Source organism: Aquila chrysaetos, chromosome 1 (genome assembly GCF_900496995.4).
Source record: "Aquila chrysaetos chrysaetos chromosome 1, bAquChr1.4, whole genome shotgun sequence".
Lineage (NCBI taxonomy): Eukaryota > Metazoa > Chordata > Aves > Accipitriformes > Accipitridae > Aquila > Aquila chrysaetos.
In genome coordinates, this window is record NC_044004.1 from 20,594,779 (window position 1) to 20,614,354 (window position 19,576).

At 42.5% G+C, this 19,576-nt stretch overlaps 1 protein-coding gene across 1 annotated transcript in view; it reads left to right on the top strand.

The window, feature by feature from the left end:
* SMIM20 (small integral membrane protein 20) overlaps positions 1–14,239 on the top strand; it is a 35,751-nt gene extending 21,512 nt beyond the window's left edge. Inside the window, exon 3 of the mRNA XM_041125025.1 lies at positions 13,071–14,239. Within this exon, the coding sequence (XP_040980959.1) occupies positions 13,071–13,093 (23 nt within the window). The 3' untranslated portion in view covers positions 13,094–14,239. The remainder of the gene's footprint in view (positions 1–13,070) is intronic.
* The last annotated feature ends 5,337 nt before the right edge of the window (positions 14,240–19,576 follow it).

A 19,576-nucleotide genomic window follows, 5' to 3' on the forward strand; every position in this document is an offset into this window, starting at 1 on the left:
AAGCATGGCTTATGCTGCACAGACTCCTCAGGAACATGGGCTGTGACACAAATGCAGCGTGAGGCAGCTGGAAACACCTACAGCATGCAGTGGTTTATAGTAAGCCAACTGTTCAGTGACATGCTGGCCTCTGAGGAAAGCTATGCGTGCTGTTAGCCAGAGGTATCTCAGGAGGACTGAGAGTCTGTCTGCTATTTGGCTCCTCATAGACAGCAGATGTTCCACGACAAGGTGAAACATGCAGTAAATGACTGTATTTACTTGAAGCAAATCAGAGCTCAAGAAAAGCAGTGGTCCAGCCAAGTGTGTTTACTGCTGTGGGAATGCTTTTGTGCTGATGCAGCATCTTTCACCCAAAATCTGAACATTTTGATAGTGTTAACAAAGGTGGGCTAATACCAGACATATTTGAGCCAGTTTTATACTGCCTGTTTTGGATACTGCCATCCACATAGCCTACACTGAGTTTGGTAGTGCTATGGCTGCTTGGCTGAGTGTTTCCTTAGCTGCATAGATGGTTTCTGCATCTGGTGCTGAGCTCGTGCCAATGCAGCTACATTGGTGACAGGACCTGAGTGGGCCACTGCACGGCTAGCTCAGGTGGGTACATGAGCTGCAGTCACTTTAGTGTGAAGATACATTTGCCCTATTTTTAGGAGCAAAAAAAAATCCAAGACCTGGACGGAAGACAAAAGGCAAGTCACAAAGATACATCCACAAAGATACGTCTCTCTTCTACTGCTTCTGAGGGGAGGAAAATGGAAAAAGTGAAATACTGAGTAGATTATCACTAGTGAAAATTGGTTCAGGCTAGGTTGTGCCATGTCTGCCTGCTGAGTGAACGTTCAGCTAATGACTGATACAGGGAAATGTCCAGTGACCCTGAAGGGAGAGAAATAATCTCTTCATGTGCATGTGTATTTTCTTCATGGACCAACAGATACCTCTTTGGGTGCTTATTTTGATATCCAGAGGTCACTTGTTAGTCTTCAGTGGCGTACGGAAGAGGACTGTATCTTTAGCCAACAGCAGGGTGTTAATGCAGGGATTTCATATTGCTTTTCTAGTAAAGAATGTGCTGCCAAATAAATATCACCTGGTTCTGTGTATGTGCCAGGGGTTAGGCGATGAGTTAGGAGCCAGCAGAACTGTACTGCCCTGAACAGTTTCCAGCAGAGCCCTGGAGACTGATAGCTCCAGAAATGATCGGGGGATGGCTCTTCCTCTCCAATGTATCCCCAGATAATTGTGGTGGATGGCTCCTCTGTGATGGTCTAGTCATCCTCTACTCGCTTTTCCACAACATGCAAAAGGGGGCAATCTCCAAAAATTCTTGGAATGCACAAACAGCTCATGTCCTTCCAACTTGTGTACTTTTTTACTGAGAAACTTGCATTGTTCCCTTCTCCTTTGCTCAGCTCACTCCTGGTGGTTTTCTGCGGACATTTTCCCCAAATGACCTTGCTAGAACCAAAGTGAAACAAAAGGCACTACCCACGTTCTGCTCCGAGTCCCTTAACTACAAATGTTTTCAGTCTGTGGAGAGGGTTTTTTCCTCTCTCTTTGTTCTCTCTGCTCCATGGCTGCCCACAGTGACACCCGTATCTGTTTGATTTTAGGGAAGCCTTGCATGTGTTGTGAGTGGCTCCTTCTGCTAATAATTTGTTCTCTGGAGCCTGTTGCCACACAGTATAAATAAATTTCACTGTTTAGTACTTTCCCTTTTTGTTCCCCTGCTGCTGGTGATGAGTTGACCCACCCTGTTTTGTTTTTCAAATTTATCTTTCTTTGCCCTTCTTATATGAGACAAAATCACAAGATTAAATTAACAAAGATGCATTATTGATGCATACTTTTTTTGGTTGTCTTGTGTTGCACTAAAAGTTCTGCATAAAATGGGAATTAAAATGCAGCTGACATGTTGGAACAATATTAATTTTGGTCCTGGGACAGGGAATAAGACTTTTTCCTGCTTCAAAAAGTCTAATGGTGTGTGCTGAACAGATACAGTCTCCGTATAAAAAGCATTTTTCAGCCATCCTGCCATGTAAACTCAGTCTTTTTATAAACAGTCTTAATTTGGCCCATTCCATGCACGTATGCTGCTAGAATGACCAGGATGTTTAGCACATCAGATCTAGCTTTGCAGTGGTGAATGTAGGTACTGGAAGTTCTCCAGTTGTGGTAGTACGTATGGCCCTGCAACCTCTAGCTCAGAGTAGGGTAAATATTTAGAGTGGCTGAGCCCAATTCGGGCTCTATGCTGTTTTAACTAGATTGTTCCTGCCTAATTTAAAGCTGGCTTAGGCATTTCTCCACCACACCAGTATCACTGCTGAGTATATGTACCCCTAATTGGGTATGATGAAGGCCACAGTCATGTTTTTCATGGTTCCAAGCCTGATGCTTAGAGCACTTGAGGTTGTTTTTACTGTGCAGATGTGACTGCATGTGCATTTTAATACAGGGGAAAACAGACTGTGATAGACTAATGAAGTCAGTAGGGTGGTTACATTTGCCTACTTTCTTGGAAATGTTCACCATTCCTGTCTTCCTTGGGATGAATAAAAGGAATCTATCAACACAGACAATATTCCTTCTGTATATTTTTGAATGTTTTTACAGCATAAATAGGTTTCAAATAACATAAATCAAGCGATTTTTGCTTTCTCTTCCACTAAGCAAAGAAAGACATCTCCATGCAGAGGGTAAAAAAGGCAAAGAGAAACTAGCCCTTTGCCATCTGCATTTTACAAACCAGATCTTGAAAAAAAAAAAAAAACGAAAAAAAAAAAAACACTTGAAGGAGGGGAAATTTGTCACCTTAACATTGCAAATGATGTGAAACCAGAATGTCCTCCCACCACAGCATATGTTTGTGGTGGGTAGGCGGGGGAGATGCAGGGAAGAGGTGATGGTATAAAAATACCTTGTAAAAACAAATGTTTGGCTAGGGCAGAGAGTTTGTCACTTCAGCCAGACTAGAGGGGGGAAACCAGACAGACAGGGGGTGGATGGGGGGGGAGAACTTATGTCACTTCAGCAAGGTAAATAACTTGACAAACTGTCTCGGAAATAGCAGTCAAATAATTAGCACGAGAAGATCAGATATTAAACAAGTAGGTGGCCTAGAAAGTTAAGAAGAAGAAGTAAAAGCTATTTAAAAAGAACAATGAAGATTGTAAGAAACAGTTAAACTTGTGGCAAATACCAAGCAGAAGAGTGACAGGTAGAAACCCGGAGATAAAGTGCACAGACTTGCTAGTAGCCACTCTTCCTCTGTTTTCATCAACTGAGAAGTATGATTTTTCTCATTTATCCTTTAATAATTTGGACATGCCAAGTCGAATACAGACCAGGGGCTCTACACGGTAACATGACTGCTAAATTCAGCTTCATAATGTATTGCTAGCATGGCGCTCTCTGCACGGGACATTTCATTTCATGTGCCATATGGAACAGTTTGTACACTCCGCAGTGTCCAGTACTGTGCAAATGTGAGCAGACACCAACATGAACATCCACAACGGCAGCCAGGGAGGAAAATGACAGTTTGCCTTGTTGTGCTCAGGGGGAGTTTGTATGCTGCGGTGGGAGACTCACACCTCCGCATCTTGGGAGCTGTCGGGTGAGGGAGCCGGTAGGAGGGAGGGTCAGGAGGGATGACATTCGGTGCCCCTGCGCAGTTCAGGTTGGCAGCAGCAGCTGTCAGCGTTGGGAGGGCAGTCTCCTTCCTATGTGTGATATTTATAGTTTTTATTTGGTTTTAATTGACTTGCCTCAGTGCTCAAGAAGGTGCCCAGCCTGAGAAAGAGTGGGTGAGAAAGAGAGACAGAAGAGGTGGGGAGGAGAGAGTAGGCTGGTGAGGTGCCCTTTACGTCCAGTAATCTGTTATCCAGATATATATTGGCCTGTTTTACAGACAGCTTAAGATGTTGCTTTCCTTTCTATTCCTCCTCATTCCCTCTTGCTTTAATCTCTGGAAATCTGAAAGTGGCTTGAATGGATCTCTCCATGAGAGAATGTGCTTTGCTAAATCAGAGAAAACCTGCGCTCCTGCTTGCTCTCTTAATTCGCTAGGAAGTATGTCATTCTCCTGCCTTGCTGGTGACTTTTGGTGATAGGTCATTCTCCCTCCTACATGCAGTGGGACCTGTGGGGTATTTCAGCTGAGATGAGGCAAGCAAGGCTCTGGTGCTGTGCACAACGGGGTCCGCACTTCTTGCGAGGGCTTATGGCAACGCACCCCCTGTGCTGACAGACTGGCTGCTGGGGCTTCAGAGAGGGATGGGACTGTTTTTAGTGCGGGCCAGGTTTCAAGGGTGGCATATGCTATGGAAGCTCATTGGTGCCCGATTTGCAATCAAGGATGCAAGAAGATTCAGCTCTCTTCTCCTCTGACATAAAGCATGTTGCTGAGGTCTGTTGCACAGGGCGGGACTTTCCACTAGTAGGTGTTCATACAAATTTGGCTATATCTGGCTATCTTCATATGTTGGTGTGCAGTCATTTCATACTTGCATTCCACAGAAAAGCAACGGGTATTTTCCCCCTTCAACAAATTTCAAAGAAAATACACTAACAAAACATTGTTAGAGAAATTTTGCACGCTCCAATCAGCAAACTGAAACCTAGAATACGTTCTGAGACCCTATCTGTGCAGCTGCGTTGTTGCTTTGTCCTCCAGGGCTGACTTAGAGTAGCTGCGGGGATTAGTAGTCTGAGTTCCCTGACTTACATGCATGTAATATTAATGAAATATTTTGGTGGAAATCTAGCTTTTACATTTCAGATTTGTTTCGTTGAACCAGTTGGTGGATTGAAACTGCCATCACAGCAGCTGCCTGAATATCATGTAACGGAACATGCCTTGATGCCTTGTCATATTTCAGTGTTTGCTCACAGCACGAACAGTCCCAAGCATTGTGTTGGTTTTTTTACGAAGGTCCAGAGTTAGTGAAATAGAGAGGATCTTTTTTCCTCCGCTTTCTCACAAACCCCCAAGTTCTCATGCCTTTCCACTATGCCTTCCTTCCACTGATTTAATGATTCACCCTTTACTGTGCAAGTGCTTAAGGGCACTTGCACCATGGTAAGAAATGCAACACGGAAAGCCTGTGTAGATGCTTCTGCATATGTCTTACTGAATACACTGAGGTCTTCCTGAATGTACTGAGCATATAATGCTACAATAACTGAAGAATGGACGTTATAATAATGAAACTAAGAGATGTACAATCAGTCAAGAACTTTTTTGCTGGAGATGTCAAAACTAAAACCTAAAACTTTTCCTGGAAATTCAGTACTTGTGATGAAATTCTTATGGGAGTTTCTTATGTGTAGCATGCAATTTCTGATAGGAGAGAGTCCATTGCAGGGTGTTCAATAACCTGGTCATTGGGTGATCTCCAAGATGTACATGACCAAGTTCTAAGTTCTCAGGATGAATTAGAAAAAATAGGAATATGAATTAATCTCTCCAGTATTGTAGGTAAGTGTTTTAACTGTTGGGCTTTTGTGGAGGGTGCATGAGTCTGATTTCTGTGGTTTCTTTGTGTGAAAACTCTCGGGGTCTTCATTCACTTCTAAAATTCTTCCTTCTCTTTCTTTTTCTTTCTTTTTTTTTTTTTTTTTTTTTTTTAACCTGGGATTAAAAGATTATTTTTTTGCAAAATGGAAACCTTGTTATCCAGCCAGCTAGAATAATAAAAGTTGTAGGTGTCTTGTGAATTTGAGGCAAAGAAGAAGAAAATGTGTTGTTTCATTGGCTCTGTGTGAGAGGAAAGTCTGGGCTTCATTTAAAAGTCAAATGTAAATATATTTTTGCTAACTTTGGCTTGCGACAGATCAAGATTTGACATATTCTCATTTCTCCTTGCAAGCTGCTAAGGATTCAGACCAACTTGATCGAAATTTACCTTTGACAGATGACAGCAGGATTTCATGAGTGATTTCTATTTCAAGGCGACTGCCCCTTCTCCACAACCAGCAAGTGGCAATAGCATTTTAAAAGGAAGTATGTCAGAAAGCAGCTTGGTTTTCTCACTTGTCATCGTTATTTGTTTCTCTCCTGGCCAAAGCACCAGAAGCAGGTTAAGAATGACACAAACTAGCAACAAATCATGGGGTGGAGGACAGAGCATGTGACAATGCCCTGGCTATGGTGCAAACATTTGGGCTACGTTTCGAAAGCCTAAGTTTGTGTTCAGCAGAGTTCACAGAGTGAAAAATAAAAGTCTTTGACGATAACAATCAACAAGCTCAATCTCATTAGTGTCTACCCTTCAGAGAAGAGGCTGGAGCGGATCCCATCAAGCTGTGATTTGGTTCAGTGCACCAGGGAAGGTTCCTAGAAGCATTCCCCCAGCTTCTTCACACTGTGCACTGAGGGGAAAAAAACAACATTTGGCAATTTGTTGTCAATATTTGTATAACTCCTGATGCCACTAAAACTGCATATGCAGGCTTTAAACTAACAAAAACAAAGCCATGGCCAAGCTGGAGAGCTGGATTTGTTTCCATGCACAATTAGGTTTATTTGTTTAGGTCTCATTTTATTTGCTTTCAGATGACTCAGATAGGAGTATTGCAATCCTTTCAAAGTGAAGTAGTGTTCTGTGTATTTTGGGCATTGGGCTTAGCCAAATGTGGAAAGAATTGGCTGCTCAATAGTATTTTCCTATCCAGAGGTTTTTCAAACTTTTGAGAGGAACTGAAGGAATGTCCCTTCCATGCCAGGCTTTTTTTTTTTTTTTTCTTCCCTTTCACAGCGTCTCTCCACATTATTGTTAAAGAGCACAGGAATTTTAAAACACTCCTCTGTTGTGCAACTGTTAGCAACTGCTCTTATTAATTGCTTTACCATTATGCTGCATGCTTAAATTCTCACTGGTGTCATCCATAACGTGCTGCTGTGAGAGCCTTTTAACCCATTCCAATAAGAATATATGGATGGTGTGCTGCTCAGAATCTCCCATCCTGCTAGACCAGCTCTGGGTTTGCTGAAAATGATTTTCTGCATACATGAAGGGATATTTACATTTTGGCAAGTAGCCAAGTTTTCTGCTGGGAGTTAGTCACTAAGGGCAGATTACTTTCCAATGGACATGCTTGCACGCTATCGGTGTTAAGAGAATTGTCTCAAGTCTCAGTACCATGGTGTTTCCTTATCTCCCACCCCAACCCAAAAAACGAAAAGAAAATAAAAAGTAGGGGGTTTTTTGCCTCTTCTGTCTTATATAAGTAGGAGGCAATGGCTTTTAATTGGTGCTTTAGGCATCGCTGTGTTTTGGGGGGATTTTTTTGGCAGTCTTTGTTTTCTTCTTCTGATCATTTTGCTTCTGGAAATGCCTTCTCGGGTGATGTTTCAGAAAATGTAGACAATATGAATAAATCCGCATTTATTCCTGTTTCTATGAAACATAAAGGTTAAAGGATTTCCTGCACTCACCAGAAGTATGCATCTGATTTATGGCCTTCCTTAATGCTCTTCCCACTCACACTCATAAAAGAAATATAGTAACAAAGGCTAATAGACAATCTATTTTAAAGTTTGCCCTGATAAAACCAAACTGGAACTTTATTCAGTCTTAAATGTCAATTCTGAAATTTGGAATGTTTTTCTAATCAAGAACAATAAACGTGGAAAGTGTCTCCGTGGAACGGAGCCGCAGCTCAGCACGCTGCTGGCCCGGTGCTGCACACACACTTCAGGGGCAGATGGAGTCTGCATATCCCATAGTCCTCCCTGTGCAATAGCTTGCTCTGCGAGACTGCTTGACCCCAGGAGGGATTGAACAATGCTTAGGATATGTGATTTGTTGTTTTATTTTGCTTTTAAGGGGATAGGAACCCAAAATATACCTATGACAAATGACCAAATTGAGGAGGGATATAAATCTTCAAATACAATAAAGAAGAAAGAAATAATGTAAATTTCCAAGCCTGTGTTAAAAACTAGAAGAAGTAATAAGGTGGGCAAATAGATTGGATGGTGCCTAGAGATCTGTTCCATGCCTATGATGCTTTGTTTCCCTCCCTTTAGCTGTGGAGAACTGAGACTGTCAAAATGGATAAAACCCATTTAGTGCCCTAACTTAATATTGTTTCACTTTCTAACACCTTCAGGGCATTTCAACATTGTGCCTGGAAGGTCCTCAGCTACTCTAACAACAGAGTCCAGTGTGCAGACTGCAGCTCTCCTACCCTCTTTCTGCATGCACCATTTTGCTATGTGCAGTTCTTCAAGTCTAATCCAAGACTGAATGAGACTGTAGACTTCACTGCGAGCTGAGAGAGGAGGCTGGATCAGGACCTGTCAGAGCTCATACTCTATGGGCTAGTGTTAAATATATAATTTGATTATCAATGTTGTTGATGCAGGACACTGAATTAATTTGACTTCTGTTGACTGGTTAACATAAAATTAGATTTCATACACTGAAAATGTGTAGCCATTCCAGATGCATATGCTTCAAGTACGTAGGAAAATATAAAGACAGTACGCTATATTATAGCTCCCTCATCATGTAAGAGACTTCCTACATTAAACTGATTTTTACCGTGTATGGGTTCCCTTGGTTGCCATGTACAACTAAGTGGTAAGACAGAGACTTTTTTTGGCAAGTTATATGTACCTTTTGCCTTTTTACTTATACCACACTGTGAGCTACAGCTGGGCAGGTTGTGATTTCAGTCTGAGATGGTTTTACCCCTTCCTTCCTGCAGATGTGTAGTTGTGTGTAGGCAGATACTTGCTGATGCCTGGCTAGTAATTCAAGTATTGAGACTTGTGGGCTTACCACCACTTCCTGATGTGCATTACAGGTAAGCCTGCAGGGGGAAGGAGACCCTGGGGAAGAAAATTAGGAGAAAAGGACTTTAAGATTTAAAAGCATCAGCTTGAAGCTACAAGGCAGAGTCAGGACATGGAAGGAAGGCAGACTGCACTTCCTCTTCCAGGTGATGAGGGACCTGAAAATTTAGGACTAGTTAAATCTTAGAGCAGTGCCAAGCACAGGTGAGATGGTGCACACATTAGTCTTATGTTACCCTATCCCTCTGTTCTTTTCCCTAAGACAGAATGAGGTAAGTCTGTATCTAAATGCATGCTCCTGTTTGACTTCAGGGTAAAGTAAAACATCTCTGGAGAGGTATAAGTAAATCTCATAGTCCGGACAATACATACATGCTTTTCATCTGTTGTCAAGTATTACATCTTAGCTGAGGATGGGGAGGAGGTGGCTACTAGCTGTGAAGGAGTAACATAGGTCACTTGAACATTAAACATGCCGTAATCAGTAACGACAGCACCAAATGCTGGGAAGCGTGAGGTGGAAGAAGGGTGGAGGAAGACGAACCACCAGTGATGCTGAGGACTGTGCATGGCAGTAGCCAGGAAGACTCTGAGGGCTCAGAGGGTACTTTGTCCTGGTATCCTCTGACACTGGATTTTTCTCCATATCTGAGGCTTGTTGCACATCATTTGACTCGGTCTCATAAAACGGAGAATAAACTTCAGACTGTTTTGACCTTCAGTGCTACTGTCAAAACCAGTTTTCTCCCCCACTGATGCAGATCATCCAAAAATCAATTATTTTGATAACCCGTTTGATTGCTTCTTTGTGATGTTTCACTTTCCACAGATAGTCTTTATTACCTTATCCTGTTCATTTTAAACAGGACCTTCGATCCAGCTATGATTAATAATATTATGGTGATACATGTTTGCATCCTCATTGCTGGAGTTCATAAAGTTAAAGTTGCCATCTTTGAACTTTATACTCTTCAACACAGTAAAACATATCGAGCGTCTTCATTCTGGCAAATTTTTGTATGTGGCTTTTCATATTGTTATTCACTTCCTTATACCTATACCTATAGCTATGTGGTCACTCACCAGCAGATATAAGCTCCCTCTGCTTGTGCTCTGAGCTGTGACTGTAGTTAGCAGGGTGCAGAGCCCAACTCGTAAACTTGCAGCTGTGGCTTAACACTTCTCTAACATGGCTACACACCTTCCAGTCGGCCTTGAGTGCCGAAACATCTGTCTGCAATGTACGTTGTAAATAAACCCCGTGTGAGTCAGTGTAGTGGCTTCCTAGACAGAGGAGTATTAGTGTGCAATTAAGTAGCACACGGAAGTCGGCTGTTTATGGCACAGATGGCACAGGCTTGAGTTAGAAGTCCAGTAGAGCTAAATGATGTCATGCATGCAGGTCAAGTGAACAAGATCGTGTTTGCAGTATTGAACAATAAGGCAAAAGTGAAGGTAAAACTGTAGGTCATGAGATCGTAGGATTGCAACTTGAGACAAACCTTCAGATACGGATGAGGAGAAGATGGCACCGTGCAGGAGAGGAAATCCTCTTCCAACCCTTCTGAGCTGATGTGCAAAGCAGAATTGCTGGAGAAGACTCTGATTCATGGTATTTGCCCTTTCTTCTCTCCGTGACTCTCTACAATCACTCAAAGGCAGGGGCGGGGGCCTAAAACGCTGTGAAAGTTAGAGGCACCCATGGTATTACATTATCTGCCAGCCATGTGGAGAAAAGCCAACGTGCCAGAGGGTAACACAGGTCTGTGGTACAAAACCTGCTCATATGAGGGGGTGAATCTGGGGGATGTGAAACTCTATGCCAATATCTGACCATGCATGGCCAAGCTCTCACTTCCACGTGAAAGGGGGAAATCCCTGTGTTCGTATGTCAAGACAAAAATCCGTCATTTCCACCCTGCTTTCATTCACCCCTTGCTAGCTTTATGACTAAGAGTGTCTCTCTCTGTTGTGTCTCCTGCTTCCTCTGTCTCACACTTCGTTTCTTCTTGCCAAGCATCCCACTGAGGAACCGTGCGGAGTCCGCACACCCCTGCCAGAAGCTGCAGCACTCCTTGGGAGTGGGTGCTGCATCTTGCTTGCCTGCTGGCTCTGTGCACAGCCACCTGTAAATATCATCTAAGCCCACTCTTGCACCTGCCTTAAACGCCTGTGTTCTTGCTAAGGGCCCAGCTTTCCAGAGAAGCGTGTGTAACAGCTTTGTGTTGCTCTTGGGAGTCAGACGGTCTCTCACAGCCTCACTACATGTGAAGGGGACAGTCATTGCAAGGGGTGCTATTCCCTAATTGACCCTTTATTGCAGGGTCTCTACTAGGATGACACCTCCTGATCTCCTGCAGGGGTGCTGGCCCAGGCGTGCTGGACCCTGACCACCGGAACGGCCATTTCCAGCAAACGGTAGTTCACCAGCCACTCTGAAATCACCTTTACCATGCAACAAATTTCCAGCTAAAAGCTGGAATTTCCAGCTAAAAACTGAGCTGTCTGCAATGAAACGTACCACTTGCATAGCAATTGCTGCATGTAAGGACATTCACAGAAATAAATGAAAGCCATGCTGGTAGCTGTCGCCGCGTTACAGCAGCTCCAAGAGCTCTTTCTGTTTTCCTCAGCTAAAATGGTGCCAGGATGCTTTTGTTGCTTGACGGGCTGCTGGCAAGAGCCTCCTTTTTGGATACTGCCGATTGTGGTACTGCTTACTGCTGCCGGGCCCGGCAGCTGGGGTCCCTCCCACCGCCCCAGCCAGGAGCAGGCAGCCGGGGGGGAACGGGGCAGCCCCAGCTCGGGGCATCAGGCACCTTCCTAGGGAGGGGCTGAGGCCGGCCGGGACGTGGGGCATGGCTGTGGGCAACTGGAGAGCGGCACTGCTGCGGCGCCGCTGGGGCAGCGGCTGATGGCCCCAGGGGATAATGAAATGGGGTCCTGGGCCCTGGGCAGCGTGGGGGGAGCCCGGGGGGTGGTGGGGGGGCTGGCAGGGCCCTGAGGGCCGCTTTGGCTTTCCGCTGCCAGCGCAGCCCTGCGCAGGAGCTCTGCCGGCAGCAGCACCTGCAGGCCACGGGCCTGAGGACGAACGCGCCTGCCTGCTCCATGCCGAAACCTCCCCCGAGTGCCTTCTCCAAGTCACAAACCTGAAACTTAGTCAAATACCCGATTTTAATGCTTCTGCCAGGAGAGGGTGACTGCTAGAGTCCGGCTTTTTTCCTGGATTGCTAGAGATGCTTTAGAAATGCTGATGTCTCTTGGGTGTAGCCAGACAAAAGTATCATCCGGGCAGGCAGTAAACAAAAGCGTTTGTTAAAGGTGAGCGCAAAACCTCGGCACCAGCCTGGCCGTCTGACTATAATCAAAATGGTTATGCCCATTTGAATTAAAGTCTCCCTGCAAATTGGAGTAAGTTTACACCTCAGCAGAGCACTTTTAAATGGAAACCCCAGGAGATCGTCAAGCACTCGACATCTGAAAAGTCACCTCACAGAGAGGTAAACATCTGTAAATGGGTAAAAGGATCCCAATGCCAAGGTTAGTTTCCAAGAGATAAGTAGGAACTGAGAATAACCTGCTGCTTAACAACCACTAAGGAAAAGATGGCAGGATGGGAGAGGCTTCAATCTATTTCAGAGGCCTGACTTTTGCCACCATGCTTATGGCAATATTCTTTGTTTGTGCAATGTTTTCCACCTGAGCAAAAATGCTGTTAAAGGAAAAAATGATACCATTGATGAATTATTTGGTGTTAGCTTTCCAGTCAGAAAAGTGAAAGGAGATGCATTTGTCATACTGAAATGATGTCACTTTGGGAAGGGAACAATGTTTTTGGACTACAAGATAATGAATGTCTACTACCCCTGAGGGTTTGATTAAACTATCAAGTACCAAGTGACATCTTTGCCACATGACACTTCTTTGGAAACCATAAGCACCAGAACAGCATTTCAGTGTATACTTTGGCTAACGTGGAGCCACTGCTCCTCCCCAGGGCTGAATTTGTCATGACTCCTGGGCGGTGAGGAATCTTTGGTCTCTCGAAATAGGTTATTTCCTTTTTTGGAGAGAAATAAGAAGACACAAGCAAGGGATTAATAAATTTTTAGGTAGAATTCCTGCAGCAAGGAATTGAGATGGATATGAAAAAGTGGTAATACTGAGACCTTAGGCTGTGTTGCTCGGGAGGAATATTTTGCATTTTACAGTCAGCACAAATGGAGAAACTCTGTTAAATATTTTTTTTCTGTAAGTGTTTTAAATACAGATAACTAATGCTGGCACCACTGAAGTTCCTTTTATTGAAGGAAGTGCACTGATAAAAAGCGAAGAACAATCATCTGAAACCAAAGAGATGGTGAAGAAAGACAAAGAAAAGGCAGCAAAAAGGGGAAGGACATACAGGTGACAGAAGAAAGAAGTGACACAAATATGGGAGAAATGCAGACAAAGCAATTGTTAGGAAATTAATCAGGGAATTACCCCAACATACTAAAAATCTGTCAGTTCCACAGGTGAATGGGACCCGCTCTGGTAGATAACACTGTCCTAGCTTCTACCACTTCACTTTTAAAACGTAAAATCTGTCCCGATCCTCAAATGTCTTCAGCCACTATGTCCATGTTCTTGCAAGTGCTGTGCAAGAAAAACTCATGCACACCAGCTCTGACAGAGCAGTGAATACAGCAGGTGAAAAAATAGAAAGCTAATTAAAAATAAATATTAGAATGCTGCTGCAATTCCATCATGGGGCTTGACATGAAATGAATTTTCATTTAAAAATAATGGGCAAACAGTTCTTTTTATATTCTTAAATTTTTCCTCCATGACTCTTAAGGGCACCACAGTCATGATGCTTTGTTGCTCCCTAAGTTTTCCAACTGGAAGGGAGTTTGTTGAGTAAGTGAAACAATAGATGTGAAAACAGTAAGGGAAGGAACATCCCCATAACTCTACTAAACTTGTTACATTCCATAGCGGAGTGAAGTGAGAAAAAAAACCAAATAAAATTAAATTTGAAATATTTTGTTGGATTTTGTTTTAAAACTTTCTGTGAAAAGATTCAATAGATTTTTTTTTTCAATACCCAGACCTTCACCTGGCTGTAATGTTTGGTTGCTGTTAGAAAACTTCAGGCTTGGATTCCTCAGACTGTTTCATTCACCTATGTCAGCCAAAATGCCAGAGAAACAATTCGGGCATGCAGGGCCTAAACAGGAAGTGTTTAAAATGTTGACCCATCATTCAGAAAGTAAAGATCAGGATTTATTTCCTTATTTTTCACATGCTGCAGCAGAAATTGTCTCCAATTTCAGTGATCTTGAATAAAAATCATTTTGCTGGCACAATGTGGAAAACAGCAAAAATATGAAATAAAAGGTGTTGAGTCAAAAGCTATAGTTAACTGACCAAGTTGTTATGAAATTGTCCCTAGTATTCTCAACTTTTATTTAAGTGTTTTATTAAATAATTATGTAACTTGATGCCTCTTGTTTTATTTGTTCTAAGGATTTGTGTGTTTCTTAGCTTGCTAGGCTAGGGCATGGGATTGGAAAATCTCATGAAACCTCTCATGGCTTCAAGGAAGAAAGCAATTTTTTTCTGGAGTAAAATTCCATGCTTGATAGAAACTGTTTATATATTCTCTCCCTAAGTGAACTTATTTGTGTTCAAAAAGAAACCTATTAACTGTTGTGGCTTTGGCTAGAGATATGAGCTCACACTATTAGTACAAGGAACAACAGCGAACAACAGCCATCTTTATTCAGCTGTCCCTGTACTTCATGTCCCTGTGCCAGTCACTTTGCCACTATATTGCATTATTCTCTAGAAACCTGGTTCATGGTTCTTGGAACAGCTCCCTGAAGCAGCAATTTGTGGTAGGTCCCGGAAGACTTCAGGAAATAAAGTTCGAAGTCCCACCATTTTCTGGAGGTAGACAGAGAGTAATAATATTTCCAGAGTTTTTTTCGCTAAACAAAGACTAAACCTCAAGTTCCGTGTTGGCAGAAGTTCCTGCTGAAGTTTTTGCAAGATCACTGTGATTGAAGCAAGTTTTTATGCAGTACCTGTGGAGACTTAGCAACACACAGGAGAAAGTGATGGCACCACTTTGGTGGCAATGGTGTCCTATGTCATTCAAAGAACAAGAAGACCCTTGCAGCACCTGGGGGAGGAAAAATTAAAGCTCACCTGAGGAAGCACAGCTTTTTACTTTCCCTTATGACTGCTATCAGATAGGGCTGAATTGTTTGGGGGATTTGAAAGAGCAACTTGGATGAGAGACATCAAAAAGAACGGGGAGGTGTTTATGTACTTGCATGATGAACTAGTCCTGTTATTGCTGTGAATGAGTTATCATGGCTTTTCATAAGGAAAAGAGAGTGATAATTTGTTTTTTGGAGACTGATTTCTATTCACTGTTGAGGAGCTAAGGGACAGCAGCTTCTACCTCTGGGTATCTTATCAGCAGGAGGAAGAATGTGACAATATGCAAAGCTTTGTAGGAGTCTCTGTGATCATCTCTAGGCAGCCTGTTAGAGATCAATGAATCATTTTGAATTATTAGAATTCTTGAAGTATGAAGGAATTATTTGAAGTAGCGAGATTTCACTTTTGTACTTTCCCTATAAAATGTATGCTTACTTTAGTAAAGCAGAAGTGAAATGCATGTTGCCAGAATTTTTATGAGCTCTGAACTTTACAGAATCAACCAGGTATTTCTTCTACACATATGGTAGACCTGAGGTGTGTCAGTGTGTCTGCCTTTGCACTATTGAAAACGTTCCCAGACTTCACAAACAGAGACAATCACCTGGTCAATAATATTCTCAGCAGAGGGCAGACAGTGGGATCTGATGCTGCACAGTCTAGTTGCTATGAACTGTTACTGCTGGCAACTGTGTATGTGGGATTTATAGGTGAATGTCCTACCCACAGCTTTGGGAATTCATTCTTCTCATGCTTTATTAATAAGCTGTCTTACTTTTGCTGAAAGAATTTATAGCAGTATGGATTGTTGTTGTTGGTACATTGAAGAGCATGCAGACTTTTGAAAAGGACCCTTGTCTTCTATTAAGTGATGAAGAAGAGGGTGTATGGAGAGCTGGGGTGGAAAGTAAGGCTACAAAGTATACCATATCTGGTGCACTTCTTTTTTTTTTTTTTTTTTTTTTTTTTTTTGGTGTGTGTGGCTTCTTATGCCCTTTGCTGAAATGTTTCCTGCTGGGCACTTAAATGGAAGTGTTCTGGTCTAAATGGACCTTGTGTCTTTGTGGATCTGGCAATTCCTATGTTATATGTTAAACCATTTCTAGAATATACAAATAAAGGAGCAGATAGATTATAGAATGCTCTTAAAATGATACCCATTTCTTTCCATAATCCTTTAAAAGTGTGGAAATGAGGATACAGATACTTACAGAGTTCATAGTTTATTTCATTCTGATTTGTTATTATATTAGAAAGACAAGTTACTGACTTAGTGTTCTAATCATTTTTTCCTTAGCTGTTGATAATTCCTTGATCATGTTGCTTTTGGAAGCTTTTATTCTTTACTTTATTTTCACAATCTGGAAATCGTTCTCAGTTTCCAAACTTTGGTCTCAGACCGTCTTGTTTTTGTAAAGGGGTACTTTGCTTCGATTTTTTCCTCGGACTGATAGGTTACGTCAAAGTTCCCCTTGCGTGGCATCTCACCACTGCCCTGGTGTGTCCATATTCTTGGAGCGGCCACCACACTGGAATGTAAGAAATGGTAGAACCAAAACTGAAGCACTTTCGTGCTGCTTACTGAAATACTAAAGAATATGCTGAAGAAAGTGTTTCAGCTCTTTTAAAGCTCTGGGATGCTAGCCAGCCATGTCCTACTAGGACTAGAATTAGGTAGGATCATAAGGTATCATAAGACTGGATTTTTCAGTTGACTTGAAGTGGCTCATGTTGGTACTTCATTTTTAAAGTTTGGTTTAGTCTGTTTTGCTTTATTACTGTGTTGCAACAAAGTATACTAAGTGTTCATCACAGAGCAACCAGAGACCCGACAGAGGGTCACTAAGAACAGATGTGGCTTTGTAGATGCAGGTTAGAAGTTCATTCAAGTGGGAGGGAAAATAGCTATATGTCTCAATGGGACACAGCAAAATAGGAAAGGGGCAGCAAGTCATACATGTCTACAGAATGCCTTGCATCTATAGGATGCAGCTCTCTCTGAAGGGTGGCTTTTCTGCTATTCTGAATTTCCAAAAGGCACAAAAAGCATTAATCTGAAACATGAAACCAGGCCCAAGGTCCTAAGCCACACTAAAATAGCAGTGTTGTTTCATTTTCCAGCTGAGTAATTACTCCTCGGAGCCAGGGAGAAGGAGGGGCTTGGAATGTCACTTGGAAATGACTTCCCCCACACACACCTCCACATTTTTTTAAAGACTTTCCACACAATGAAGTCAGTGCTTAATTCTGAGGAGCACATAAATGGTGATTAGCATACAGTATGCAAGAGGAGTACCTCTTCAGAACTGCTGGGGGACTGTTTAAAAGAAAATAGAAGGAGAAGGGGAAAAGCCAGTTTAGATTCCAGGTTGTCAAATCATGGAGACACAGTCAAGGTCCATTCCATCTGTTCTGTATCACCAGAATGGCATAAAAATATCCTATTCACTCTGGATTTATATACACAGGCTGTTACTCTTGTATTTTTATTTTTAGGATGGTCCATGTTAAAAGTGATCGGGTACTATCCAAAACTAGGAGACATTAAATTTCATTATATCCCCCACAAAACTGAGCAGTATTTAGGGCAGTCAGCTGAGAAATCCATCTTCATAAGCTTGTGCTTCTGCCTTTCCGTTCTTGACCACCTTCTTTCCACAAAAGTAAAAAAAGCCTTACTTTTCCTTCAACTTCTCCCTTGTTTATCTTCCTGTTCTAGTTACCATCACTCTTTTATCTGACTGCCTATGTTCCTGTTTTATTCCTCCTCAATATTGAACTTATCTATTTATGGGATCAGTATCACCATCTATCACCACGATATGCAAATGCTATCTCTAAAAATTAGCTAAATTCCTCGTACATTTCATGTTGTTTCTGGTACATTGTCCATATTAATGTAAATAAAAAGTGCTTAGGGTAGAGTTCTTTGCAGGGCAGGAAAGTTGTTTGGGTTTTCTTTGAGACAAGGGCCACGATGTGGTGGAAAGCTTTGCTGCATTGTGATTGCGTTGTCCCAGAGGATAAAGCAGCTGCAGAGGCTTGTTGATCAGAATTCATTTTAGTTTCTGGGGTTTAGTCCACCAACTGCTTTAGAAATTAGGACCAAGTTTTCAAACCAGCTTCCAAAGCTTCTGGAAGGGCATCTTGACACAGTGGTCTGAGTCCATGAGAAAGAGGACAGAGGAAGTCTGTTAATGCTTAAAAGTTGTTTAGCTACAGCAAATGGAGCTGCCTAAATTTGGATCTGACCAAGGCGTGGGTTGATCTTCATTAAGGAGTAAGGAACAAATTTTCCAGCAGAGCAAAGGAGGGAAGAGACGCTCTCTGGCCATCCACACCTAGCAGGGTGTCAGTCAATGCCCTGGTTCACCACATGACTGTGGTAGCTCAACTCTGAAATTTTCAGGAATATTTTCAGGCAGTTCAAAGCATTTTCCCCAGTCTGACCAACACTGACTCAGCCTTGCCTAAGTTCAGCTTGAGCCAGCCAGCCATGCTTTATCAGAGCTGAATTCCTGTAGGTGTTTTGTCTGTCTTTTCAATAATAGTAATAGCTGTAGTTGCTGAGAGTAAGTGTCCTTGCAGTGTTATCAGCTACGCCTCTGCCACCTTGGAGTATCCACCAGTGACCTTGTGTAGCTATTAAAGAAAAAGGATAACATGTGTGACACTGCAGGTGAAGGCCTGGACAGAAGATACAATTACGTATCGTTCTGAGCTCTGCTTCAAACAAGACATTGCAGGTACCACAGGCAGGGTCACCTCTTTCTGTATCACCATTTCATGGCTTATTGCACCCCTGCATATGGCTCTATATGAGAGTATCAGGCTTTTGTCTATGTTAGTGGTAACCTGAGTAGCAATAAAGACAGTCTCTATTCTGTGTCCTGATGTGAACCCTGACTGCAAGGTCTCCAGAAAGCTGGCAGTTGCATGCTGTTGGCACTTTCTGGTTACTGCATTTTTAATAGTTTTGCCCAGAAATGAGATGGCAATTGCAGAGATCTTCAGGGGATAGTGTTTCTTTTCCGAGGAGTGGAAAAACTACTTATTTTTCAAGGAGCTTGATAGGTGAATCTCTCCGACTGAGGCACTGCCTATTTCCATCTTTGGCAGGCAACAAACTTCTGCACTGTTACCAATACAGAAAGCTACAGAACTGTTTCATAGTTTATGACTCTGATTTTTCACCACTTTTCTTGAGCTTTGCCATATGAATATGGGATGGGATCATCCAGAAGTAATGAAACAGGTAATGGTACCTGTTGAAAGATGGCGCATTTTTTCCTATGAGGGTTTACTTATCTTACCAGTCCTGTACATTTATGATTCTTCACAGATTCCAGGGCTTCAGTCTAATGTCTTAATTAAACTGCCTGGCTTGATGAGCTGTTTTGCGTAGTGAACTAACTATTCTGGTTGTAATTGTGCTACACTTTTTAAAGAGTGATTTCTGTCAGTCTGATTCATTGGTCTTGAGCCATCTCTGAACCATGATGAACTTCCTATCAGTGTGGGCAGTTAGGAATTTACATGTTGATGACA